The following is a 12,484-nucleotide window of genomic DNA, read 5'->3' on the forward strand; positions in this document are numbered from 1 at the left end:
GGTCAAATCCCGGTGTTTAGCGGAAACGGAATTCCGTTCCGAAATTTCGGTGAATTTCGGCGAATTTCGTTGAATTTCGGTCGAAATTTGTTGAATTTTGAATTTGAAAACGAAATATACCGAAAAATACCGAAATTTCGAATCCCGGTAACTAGCGGAAACGAAAAATTTTCCGAAATTTCGGCGAAATTTCGCCGAAATTGTTAACCCTGCGTGAACCTGTAAAAATTCAGCAAGTCAGTGTGATCCATCTCCACAAGCCAGCAGGAATATTGGCCAATACTAATCTCTGTTCCACTTGATTAAATGTAGTCAGACAGCGAACGTTTTGATTTTGCATTGGGCGATAACGGGTGAATGTAAAAAATTTACACGCGTGACTCGTTCGCTTTGGACGCTTGTTTGTTTGTTCACGCTCAATTGGATCAATGGCGATGATGCTTGCTATGTCACGGATGACGCGTACCCGCATGCTCTCTAAAACAATCAGCAATATAACTCAGCATCTTCTTCCTCTATTTATATATACATGCTTCCAGATCGACGAGGCTGAGGTCTCCAATCTATGGTCAATCCAGCGGCCGGGCGGAATACCGGCGAAACTCTACCACACCCTGCTCAACAGTTTGCTTGCCTCGCACGCTCGACTGTGGCAGGCCTGCAAGGAAGCCGCACGGCTGTGGAGCCAACGCCGCTGCCAGCTGTCGATCGTGTCATTGCTGATTACTGGTGCTCACGGTTTCCCATTATGTAAACCCTCTTGTAAATCTGGCCTTCTCCTCAAAAATTGCTGAAATTCCAGCTTTTGTAATGGCTTTGGCCGCCAAACAACCCCTGAAATGAATATAAATTAGGTGGGGATGCTCTCCCCCCGTTGACCCTATATATATATATATATATATATATATATATATGCTTATTTTTTAGTTTGATTCAATCTTGTTCTCTCTTCCTTTTTTTATCATTTAGCTGTTTTTTTTCTCTTCTCTTGTCAAGCTGGTAGTCGTGCCACTATTCTCCTCCTCCTCCATCATCATACAAAAATGTACTCGCTCGGAACACGATGGACATCTCGCCGCAAGGATCAGCAGATTTGAGAGATAGGGAGTCATATATGCACTCTGCAAAGTGCTGCGAACAAACTTCAGAGCCTGCATGCCATGGATCGCATTCGAGACGAGGGCACGTACGAGGCCTTTACGTCACGGCCCCTTAAAGTTTGACCCCTGGGCAGCCTTGACAGAATATACGGTGCGACGCGCGCCCCAATTCCATTCCCACTCAAATCGTTTCGTTCCAACAACACATGCATCATGCATGCCATGCGTGATTGACCCCTCCTCTCCATTTTCCGTGGAGACTCGTTCGATGAAGGAATTCATGAGCCCTCGCCATAAATCCGCGGAACCATGAGACCATGGCGAAAGGAGGCTTCAGCTAGTCCGCATCACTTCAGATCAACCAAATTGGGCCGGAACACAGCCCTCGCAACTTCGCTAAGGCCCACGCCTCCGTCCAGACGATGCCTTGGGCCCGGTAAGGAAGCAGAAGGAACGTGAAGTCATCAAGCCCACAGGCATCGCCGCAAGTAAGTGGGCCGTTGAGGGCTGCTCGGTCCAAACCAGTCCAGTAGAGGAGTAGAGGGTGAACCCGCCGCCGGTCGGTAACTAATCCCCCCGCCCGATTAATCCCCAAATCCCCTGATAAACCTGCGCGGCCCGCACCACCGCTCGCTCGCCCGCTCACGCCAAACGCCACGCGCTCCTCGCCTCCTACCCCTGCTCCTCCATCTACTTCCTCCGCTTGGCTTCTCCGATCAGCGCCTGCCTCCCCATCGAAACCCAGAATCAGATGGTGCTGTCTCACCGGTCAATCGGCGGGAGGTGCGGCGCGCATAGGCTGGTGACGAACGGCGAGAGGCGCGCGCGTAGCAGGCAGCTGGCATGGAGACGCCGCGCCTGGTCGTCGGAGCGGCGATGCGAGCCCTACCGCCGTCTCCACCGACTCCTCAATTCCGGCGGCGTCGCCTCCCGCATCCGCGCGGCGGCGCACATTTCCTCCCCTTCGCCCGCGCTGCTCGACCCGCGCTTCTCACCCGCTGCTCCTACTCCAGGTGCGTACAAATCCGCACCCAGCACGAGCTCGTCCACTCATGCTCGTGCAATTGTCGCGTGCCTGTGCGTTACGTGTTTCTCTGCGCGTTTCCGTGCGCGCTCCCGGCCTCATTTGATTCGGTCCTTCCACTTCCATATGTGTATCAGCAAGGGGAACAGTAATTCTCGCGGCAAGCCCCGTCGCGAGAGCTCCGGTACCGTACGGTGAGTGCTCGCTTACTCGCTATCACTGTTTTGTTACCATTTTGTAGCGCTTGAGCTGCCAGTGATTGATTTTTGTGATTATGTCTATGATGGGGTTTGGAATCTGTGTAGTCTGGACGGCGAAGAGAGCAGTGATCAGGTATCATTCAGATGGACAGATACAGATACATGCTCATATCTTCTGCTGTCATTCTGCTTTGTTGAATCAAAATGATCACGAATCCCTGCTATTCCAGGGAACAAATTTGGCTAACGACCAACGTAAGGGTGACATACGGGAGCTCTTCAGCCAGGCTCAACGGAGTAATTACTGTCCCTTTCCTTTGTTCAAATGTAGTTTTATGTCTTGAAGCACACCTTTGAGGCTAATGTGTTTTAGTTTGTTCCAAAGGCTAACACAACTTTGAATTAGATTCACATCAGTCTGTGGTTTTCTGATTAATTGGTCAAATAATTTGTGCGTAACAGATATCCTCTACCTTAACAAGCAGCGGCTTCTGGCCATGGAGGAGCTCAAGAAACTGCAAGATGAAAATGAGTTGCTTCTTCAGGAAATAGAAGTACTAGAAAAGGAAGTGCATGGTGTGTTCTCACTTTTCAGGTTGAAGCTATTTGGCTCAGAATCCAGATTATGAAACTGTACAACCTTCAGCCATACAATGCTGGGCATTGATCTGATATTTACTTTCCATTTTCCATTCTTAACTGTAGAGCAAAATGTCCGCCGTAGGGGATTCCCTACTGTTTTCACTAAGAAAAAACTGTATAGTAAAATCCATATATCAAGTTTCATGTCTTTCACTTAACACATTTCATTTTCTCACGGGAGCCCTTTCAGGTGTTCCTGTAGAAGCAATAAAATCATCAAGATTCTGCGAGTTACTCCTGCGAATAGATACAATGGTCATCTCTGGAATGATCAACATGCAGGAAGCATCTGATTTAAGAGAGAAAGTTGTCAATAATAGAAGCATAATAGGAAGCAACTTTTCTGATATTTATCATAAGTCAAATACTGAACTGCTGTCCGAACTGCGACTATTTCTGCGTAAACCAATAGAGTATGCTACCTCGTACCTCTGTCCGAACTGCTACTCTTACTGTCTTTATATTCAAGGTTTCTACCATACAACTGCATTTGTTGGTATTCTCTTTGGACATCCACTTGAGTGAGCCTGGAGATACTCGCCAACATGGCAACTCATACATTCTTGCCATTCATATTTTATCCAGTGTAATCACGAAATGGTACATTTATTTATTAAGTCAAGTGACCTGTTTAACTTGAGTCTTTGTTACCATGTTTATTTGCCGCTATATTTCATCCTATGTTCGATGCAGGAAACCTCTTCATGTTGTGCACATCTGCAGTGAACTAGACCCAATAGTATCATGTGGATCATTGTCGACCTATGTTGCCGGTGTATCTTGTGCGGTTCAAGGAAAGGGTAACTTGGTGGAGGTGATACTGCCCAAGTATGCAATTTCTCTGCCCTTACCAAATCTTTGGTACAATAATACTACTGCATGCTTAATAGATCAGCTCGATACCAAAGTTTCCATGTTGTAATGATCCAGTTTGTCACATGAATGAGGATTCTTGAGGTAGATTTTCCGTCAAAAATGTTCAATTGTATAAAATGCTTCTAACATTTTATATAAATTGCGGCGTACTAACTCTAGTAAGTTGCTCTCAAATCATTGTTGTATAAAAGTTAAAACAAAATTCTGAAATGTAGACATCAATATACAGACGAAGTGAAGTTTTTGCTCATTATACATGGAGGTTATAAACTGAACATTCTTCTGAAGATTTGAATTCTATTATTTGTGATTACCATCTAAGGTACATAACTGTACCATTTATACAGAACAACATGTCCCAAATGATTCCATTACTTAACCAAAAATTTCGAACTCTTGTGTACCAGGCTGATTTCCAGCCAAAAGCTTAATAAAAAATCAGGTGGGGAAACCTCCCCTCCTTCCCCATTGATCGTAAAAGAAATAAAATCATTTTGAAATGAATTTTAAAATGCCTAGACCAACCTAGAAGGATCTAGATGGCTTAAAATTAAGAAGAAAATGGGCGCCTAAATTCACCTCGACAAAGGACCCGAACTTGGGTGGTCTAGGTTATCCACTCCCTCGTTCTTTTTGGAAATAAATTATATTTTGCAGTGTTGTTGGTCTATAGTCCTCAATTTTACTCTCTCTTTTTGGCTACTGATCTCATGCCTGCCATATTTGAAGTTTGTTGTTATCCTTACTAATATGATAATATCCATTGCTTTAGCTTGTTCCACATTTACATCTTGATTATTGCAAGCAAAGATATCATGCTCATTGCATTGGTATGGCCCAATATAGGTACACCAGCATAAACACGGATGGAATTCATGGTCTGAGGAAAGCTGAGGCAGAATATGAGTCTTATTTTGGTGGTATTTGGCATAAAAACAGAATATGGACTGGGTAAACATATACCTCTAGTATGCAAACAGAGGTCTAACAAGCCTTATTATCTGACCATATTGTTCCTGCATGCTTCTATCTTTGTGTAGTTCTAGATGTATTCTCCTTGTAATTTTTCTTCTTTGATGCAGCACGTCAAGTGGTGTTGGTCTTATACTCATAGAACCAACCCAGCTCTCCTATTTCAATCGTGATATGTTACATGGCTACCCTGATGACTTTGAGCGGTATGTAGTACAACATAATGATAATGGCACACCTTTATGACTATAGCATGCACAAGAACCTGATTTTGAACTGATTATATTTGCATAACTGTGAATCATTGTTGGGTTTAGAATATAAGCTGTAGCTCTTTGTTGGAAGATCAATTTATGATACAATTGTGGATGCTGTTTCTATTTTTCATGTGACATACGAGTTATATGTCCTTACTGCATTTTTCTTTTTTCAGATTTTCCTATTTTTCCCGCGCGTCATTGGATTATATTGTAAAATCTGGAAAGCAGCCAGACATTTTACACATACATAACTGGGAAACTGCTATAGTGGCACCACTTTTCTGGGATATATTTGCTCACCAGGTCAGTTCTACTTAAGGGTATTTATTATTTATTATATGTGCATCTGTCTCAAAGATACTGCCTTCTCAATTTGTGTGTGCTTTTTAATGGCATGATAATAGTTCCAGCCTATGTTCCTCCTTGCTTCTTTATGTGAAATGGATGATAACATTTTCTGATAGGTTTTTGTCCTATTATCGCCAATGGAAAATACCTCATTCTGGAAACAGAAGAGGGAATGTGGATGATTTTGTGATACAGATAAGTTTAAGTGCTTTATTAGACCAATGTAGTACTTCCCAGACTTATTAAAAAGCCCACTAGTTTACAGGTCAAACATTCAGCTAGGGGTGTCAGCACATTCTCAAGAGTACACAATACCTGGTCTGTGTTGTCACTTGCCCATATGGTCATTATGGTGTTCAATTTTCTAGACCTGACCAGCTATGCCCCTTTAAATGAAGCTGACTGTATACTGTTTCACATGAGCTGCCACATGAATGCTCTCATTTTCAGTAGGAGTTTAATCTGGAATATGCTTTGCCCTGGTCATTGCACTCCCACTTTGATTCCAAAGTGTGAGTTTACAACATGTATTAAACATCACAAATGTATTTGAGAATCAATATTGAATGTTATTGAAGTCCTTATATAACTTTGTTATGCTTTCAGGGGCTTGAGAACACTCGAGTATTACTGACATGCCAAGACTTGGATTCCCAAGTAAATATCCAGTATAACTCTTTCAATCGTTTAATGGTCACCCACGAAGTATCACCACCACCAATACACCTCGGATACAAGATTGATGCAAACTTTTAAGATCCAAATTCCCTAGCATCTTCTGATAATCGGAGCATCCTTTGCACATATCTCGAGCCATTTTTGAGGGCTCAATAGTTCAAGTACCTGCATATACTGATGGTTTCTTATTTTTCTTAAATATTGTATGTTTCATGCAATTGCTGCTAGTGCCTAGAGGAGCCAAATAGGTTGGAGATGTGTGGGCTTGATCCTCGTAAGCTTCATCGCGCTGATCGTCTGCAGGATCCAAATGAGACACATCTTGTTAATATTCTTAAGGTGAGTCTTCTTTAAAATTGAGGAACTAAATGCTTCAATATATGTTAGACATTGAAGACTATGTGTATCTAAATTCCTGTTTACTCTGCCTAAACAAACTATAGTACTGGGAGGTAATTCTGTTTCAATGTGGGAAACTCGTTCAACCACACGCACTTTTCCTTGAGTATAAGTATAAAATGCCAGATAGAAGTAAATTGCTTCAAATGGCCTTGATGTACCCAATACATATGTACCTTTCTATTAACTTATGCTCATATATATATATATATATATCTGCAGGGAGGAATTGTTTACTCAAATAAAGTTGTCTTAATGTCCTCAATCCATTCAAGAGATGTTCTTACACGGGGTTTGGGACATGGGTTGGAAGCCACATTAACTGCGCATAAGTAATTTTATGTTTTTTTTAATATTTCCATTATTTTTCTTGCACAGGGCCAAGAAAAATGCATTAGCAATTTTGATTTTTTATATTTCCATAATTTTTCTTGCATTGGCAATTGCTTTTCTGAGAATTTATGGGACACTTAATCTCCTTTTAGGGAGAAGATATTGATTGCTTCTCATGGATTGGATGGTGAACTTTGGGATCCATCCAAAGACATTTATCTTCCTCGTCGGTATTCTGCCAATGATATTGAGGGGAAGTCCATTTGCAGAGAAGCACTTAAACGACGACTTGGATTCCACAGTGGTTCGTCCATTATAGTATGTACTCTGTTGTTTTCAACATATTACTGTTTGTTTAGTTCCTACATTGAGCATGTCATAAGGTAAGTGCCATTTGTTAGGTAGGATGTATCTGCGATGGTTATTCAGACATTCATAATCTCAAGGAAGCAATTCATGTAGCTCTGCGCAGAAGTGCTCAGGTTTCTGTAGTTATTAGTTACCTTCCATTTGAACTTAAACAGTTGATTTCTTTGGTAGTATAGCTGCAAGATTTTATACTGTACAGGTCATCTTCATGGAAAAGTTAGGATCTGTCATGAACTCAACCGTCCGGGCATTAAAGGAAGAGGTAAAGCTATTGCAATTCCATGCCTAACATTACATGTTTAAGCATTCCATGTTCATGGGATACCACATGTTTAATGTAATTTCATTCCCTTATCATTTGTTCAGTTTATTAATCTGGATGACAGTATAGCATTCATTGAGGAATACGACGAGACACTTGCACATTTAATATATGCAGGCTCTGATATCATTCTTTGCTCTTCCTTTGAAGACCCATCACTTCAAATAGCGGTATGTGAAAGCATCCTTTTTCTATTTCCACTTAGTAAACTAAGGTCCGATGTACCAGATGTTGGTGTAGATGTAGAATTCAAAGGTTTAAGTTTATTTTCAATGATGACGATGGTGGGTAATTTATATGTAAATTTAGGGGTTATGATAGATTGTCTTTCATAATGATAGATGTTGGTAATTTAAATATAAATTTAGGGGGATTACTTTAAATTTTCTTCCATAATGGTAAAAGGTCAGTAATTTAGATGAAGAGTAGATTACTTTCATAATGGCAGATGTGGGTATTTAGATACAAATTTTGATGGTTACTTTAAACTATTTTATAATGGCAGCTGCGGGTAATTTTCTAGAAAATATAATAGATCTAAGGGCTATTGTTATCAATGATGATTGTAGTCTACCGAATTGACAGCACGATGATTCTGATTTTTGTGAGAATATCTGGGATTTATATTTTTTGTAGCATGTCTCACAAGGATTAATATGGGGGCTTTTCAAAGAGCCTCCGATTAGTAATAGTAAGATTCTAGTTAGTTTCCACCCAACTGTTATTCCTCTTAGTGAAGTCTCTTTGTGGGCAGATGAAGGCAATAAAATATGGATGTGCACCAGTACAAATAAACTTTCCGAATGACGAATCCAGGTAAAAACCACTAAACATTTGGACATTTACTTAGGCAACTCATCTGTTTGATAAGATTTAGATGAAATGTTTGATGTGTCCATAGTCGAAGCTACATGAATCGACAATTATGTATGCATGTTGTTACTTACAGCCTCCGTTTATATGTATCTGTCACCAGGCAATTTGAGGGGAATGATTGCCGCAACAGAGTAATGTCTAAGTATATCATCTCAACCTATGGAGCATTGTCTCTTCTTCAAGCACTTGATAGTTTTGTAAGTTCACAATCTCAAGTGGCAATAGCTATCTTGTCACGGAGCTATTCATTGCACACAATTAATCATCTATGAATGGATTGGATAGTGTTTTAAGTCATCCGCATAGGCTAAAGTTGCAATCAAAAGACTCATAAAGCTGAAATCCTTAAATGATATTATATTCTGAAGTTATTTGCTTCTTCAAAATTGACATATATTCTACTACCTAATGTGCAGAAGAATGACCCTTCCCTTTGGGATCAGCGTATGAAGGATGGGATGGTTAAGGGTTTAGCATGGGATGCTGAGTGCTATGATCTTCACTGGGAAGCCTATTCCTTTATAAGGAAGCTGTGAATTGGCCATCTGGCAAGAAAGCACTAGAGGCACCAGAACTCCAAATAAAAGCTACCTGTATAATGTTTGCACTTAATCCTGTAAATTTAGTTTTTCTAGATTAACGATAAATCAAGTTAGGAAGTTTGTTCATTCTATTGTTAGTAAATAAATAAATAAATAAATACTAGTTAACAATGGTTTGTTAAAGCTTCTGGTTCTTCTTCCTATACTTGTAACAAATAGCTCCAAGCTCTTGTTAAATTATGCTGTTTTGCTTAATAAGTGTGCAAGAGATCTGCACTCAGTTTCACAAATTTTTGTAATTACGTTTTCCTTTTTTTTAAGAAAATAATGAACAATATTTGAGATTGGCATAGATAGTGCTGTGTCGAACATATTACATTGTATCAATGATTTTTGGTCACCTCTGGAGTTCCTAGGATCTCGCTACTGACATAAACCTTTTCGAAACTCTTTTGCTCCACATTACTTTATCTTATAGGAGTTACATGAAGGACTCAATTCCCATCACACAAGTTGAGCAATTTGTTTACTCTTTTAACCGCCTGTTTAATTTTCCTCAACATGTGCATGCCTTTTTCATTATTACATCCGAAAGAATCTTACTTGAACCGATTTGCCAAAAGAATGGTACAACTATTATGATCTACAAACTGTAAGTATATGTGCTGCCATCTTCAAGATCGAGGACCTCTTGCTGCCTGAACATTACCGGAAGATCCCTTTGTTCCACGGGAAGCAAGGTCTGCCTCTCCTCCGGATTGGCATGAGCCTGAGCCCACGGGTGCTGCTGGTATCTCCTCAGCCTCTCCAGCCTTTCAGCAGCCGCCTTCATCGTCGGCCGTTCCTCCCCGCTCATGCTCAGGCATTGCATCACGAGGTGAGCAATTTCTTCAAGCACCTCATCTCTGACCTCGTTCCTCACCTGGCTGTCAAGAAGCTCTCCATGCCGGCCAGCCTTGAGTGCCGTCATGAAGCATGACACGAGGCTCCTGTGTTCCTCTGGCCCGTCAAAGTAGAGTGCCTTCTTCCTGGTTAGAAGCTCCAGCAGGACAACGCCAAAGCTGTACACGTCGCTCTTGTCTGTTAGCTGGCATGTCATAAGATATTCAGGGTCCAGGTACCCGCAAGTCCCCTGCACCAAGGTTGCAATCTCGGCCTCATCTGTGGGTGCCAGTTTGGATGCTCCGAAATCTGAAACTTTGGCGGTGAGCTTGTCGTCGAGCAGGATGTTGGCCGTCTTGACGTCTCCGTGGAGGATCGGCGGCGAAGCAGATGAGTGCATGTACGCGAGCGCCTCGGCCGACTCTGCCGCTATCCGGAGACGGGTGTCGAAGGTTATGCCCGCCTTGAGATCCTTGTCGTGGATGTAATGGTAGAGAGTGCCGTTGGAGACGAACTCGTAGACCAGCATCGGCACCTCCACTTCGAGGCAGCAGCCAAGCAGCTTCACGACGTTCCTGTGGTTGATCTGGGAGAGGATGAACATCTCCCTGGCGAACTCCTTGGTCTGGGCCTCCTCCATCATCTTGGACTTCTTGATGGCCACCACGGTCTTGTCCTCGAGAACGCCCTTGTAAACGATGCCGTGCCCGCCGCGGCCGAGGACACGGTCGGCGGCGAAGTTGTTGGTCGCCTTCTCGAGCTCCTCCTTGAAGAATATCTGGAACCCACCTGCTCCGGCGCCGGCGCCGGCGCCGGCGCTACTGTAGGACCGCATCTGCTGCTGCAGGATCACACCCCCGTTCTGCTCGAAGAACCTCTGCTTCGTTCTGATGAGCTTCCTCTTCTGGAGCCCCAGGTAGAGCCAGAAGCACATGAACACTGACAGGAACACTCCGACGCTGACACCTGAACATCGCGTACTCATCAGTCATCAGTATCCCGACAAGAAATTGGAAAGGTCACAAAACAAAGCATGTTCATGCAGCGTTGGCTCGCAGGGTGATGATCTGTGTACCTGTAACCGCTTTGAGAGCTAGCGTGAACTTGTCCTTGGTCCGGCAGCCATTCTGACTGGTGGCGTCGCCGTTGGTTCCCGGAGGGCAAACGCAAATGTAGCTTCCTGGCGTGTTTGTGCAGTCTCCGTAGCATGGATATCTGTCTTTGCGGCGGCACTCGTCGATGTCTTCCGTTTGCAAATGCGATTTGATTTCATCAGTGGGTAAGAAGACAAACAGGCAATGGGATATGCAGAGGGAAATTTCAGTAATGCGGTTGAGATGGGATGCGTACCTGTGCATCCACCGTCGAGGTAGGGGTTTCCCTCGAACCCCTTGGAGCAGTTGCACCGGTAGCCGGCGCCGTTGCCGATGTTGTCGAAGCACCCGCTGTTGGCGCTCCGGCACGCGTAGTCCGTGGCGTTGCGCCTGGCGGCACTGCAGTTGCCGACGTTCCGGACGGCCCAGTCGAGCACGACGGGCACGGCGAAGTCGTCGGTCCGGTTCAAGAAGGCGCGGTCGCTGTAGCGGAACCACGCCGTCTCCACCAGGAACACGTAGTGGCACCTGGTGACGACGACGTTGGTGGTGAAGGCCGGGTCGAGCTGCGCCTGCTGCAAGCTCAGCGTGTTGGGCTGGAAGTAGTCGACGCCGGGGGGTATGTCGCTCTGGCAGCACCCGACGCCGGTGCAGGACCCCTGCCCCGGGATGGCGTACTGCGGCGGCCGGCACACGGACGTGCAGCCGCTGACGAAGTACTCCCTGCCGTCGACGAAGTAGCCGAGGCTGGGGCAGCCGGTCGCGACCAGGCGGTTCTTGGCCGGGGAGAAGAGGTAGGGGCTGGTGCCGAGCGACATGTACGACGGGTTGGTGTTCCGGTCGACGAACCCCCCCGTGGCGTTGTAGCACTTGCGCGTGGCGTTGAGGTAGGCCCGAGCCTCGCCGGCGGCGAGGGACAGGCCGGCGAGCTGGATGCTGCTGTAGTCGGATATGGTGAGGCGGGGAGGGGAGCGGGTGTCGTCGCAGTTGAGCTGGAAGCCGCCGAGGACGTCGTGGCGGTAGCACCCGGCGCCGATGCCAAATGGGTACGGGATGGTGATGTTGCCGCACCTGTCGCGGCATCCCGGCCGCGCCACACCCACCGGCGGTGGCTGCCGCTGAGCCGACGTCGTCGGTATCGCCGGCGTCAGAGCCGATAGCAGCACGGCCAGCGCGATGGCCTGCAGCTGCAGGGTGCTCGCCATTTCGACGTGCGTTGGCTGCCTTTGGACAGTCGGGTCCGGTATATGTTGTGCCATCGCCGGTTGACGGCCCAACGACCAAGCGAAGAAGCATGTGCGTACACACACGCGCTTCCTCGATCGATCTTTTGACGGGCTTGAATCGGATGGTTTGGTTTGACTGGTGACGCGGTTGCGAGGGGAAGGCGCGGCGTAGCGCAGCGTTTTGGGGTGCTGAACTGCTGATCGGCGCCAGAATAGGAAAAGGGAGCTGCATCTGCGCCCCACTTGCGTGGCCGGCTCATGGTCAAGTTGTTGGCTCATTCCTGCCACACCACACAAACACGCACCAAAAAGAAAATCCAAAATAACTAATGAGTTGATTG

At 45.0% G+C, this 12,484-nt stretch overlaps 2 protein-coding genes across 7 annotated transcripts; one reads left to right on the plus strand and one right to left on the minus strand.

Moving 5' to 3' along the window:
- Positions 1-1,729: 1,729 nt before the first annotated feature.
- LOC120657552 (probable starch synthase 4, chloroplastic/amyloplastic) lies at positions 1,730-9,231 on the plus strand. 6 transcript variants are annotated; one of them, XM_039935888.1, is made up of 20 exons: positions 1,732-2,113; positions 2,262-2,318; positions 2,430-2,457; positions 2,555-2,621; positions 2,787-2,900; positions 3,157-3,379; positions 3,660-3,794; positions 4,689-4,793; positions 4,925-5,020; positions 5,248-5,377; positions 6,029-6,079; positions 6,329-6,439; positions 6,722-6,831; positions 6,985-7,150; positions 7,234-7,314; positions 7,401-7,463; positions 7,568-7,693; positions 8,278-8,339; positions 8,500-8,596; positions 8,816-9,231. In XM_039935888.1, exons 1-20 carry the CDS (start codon positions 1,944-1,946, stop codon positions 8,933-8,935), a joined length of 2,112 nt encoding a protein of 703 aa, XP_039791822.1. In that variant the 5' UTR covers positions 1,732-1,943; the 3' UTR covers positions 8,936-9,231. The 6 variants fall into 6 exon arrangements, 3 of the variants coding, with proteins under 3 accessions (XP_039791822.1, XP_039791823.1, XP_039791824.1); XM_039935889.1 differs by lacking the exon at positions 3,157-3,379 and having other exon boundaries at positions 1,793-2,113; positions 2,787-2,919; XR_005668238.1 differs by lacking the exon at positions 6,722-6,831 and having other exon boundaries at positions 1,730-2,113; positions 2,787-3,566; positions 4,689-4,824.
- A 148-nt stretch (positions 9,232-9,379) lies between these two features.
- LOC120657551 (wall-associated receptor kinase 2-like) lies at positions 9,380-12,122 on the minus strand. Its single transcript, XM_039935887.1, has 3 exons — positions 11,174-12,122; positions 10,899-11,066; positions 9,380-10,789 (listed from the first exon to the last, which is right to left on the minus strand). Exons 1-3 carry the CDS (start codon positions 12,120-12,122, stop codon positions 9,585-9,587), a joined length of 2,322 nt encoding a protein of 773 aa, XP_039791821.1. The 3' UTR covers positions 9,380-9,584.
- Between the last annotated feature and the right edge of the window lie 362 nt (positions 12,123-12,484).

Source organism: Panicum virgatum, chromosome 1N (assembly GCF_016808335.1).
Source record: "Panicum virgatum strain AP13 chromosome 1N, P.virgatum_v5, whole genome shotgun sequence".
Classification (NCBI taxonomy): domain Eukaryota; kingdom Viridiplantae; phylum Streptophyta; class Magnoliopsida; order Poales; family Poaceae; genus Panicum; species Panicum virgatum.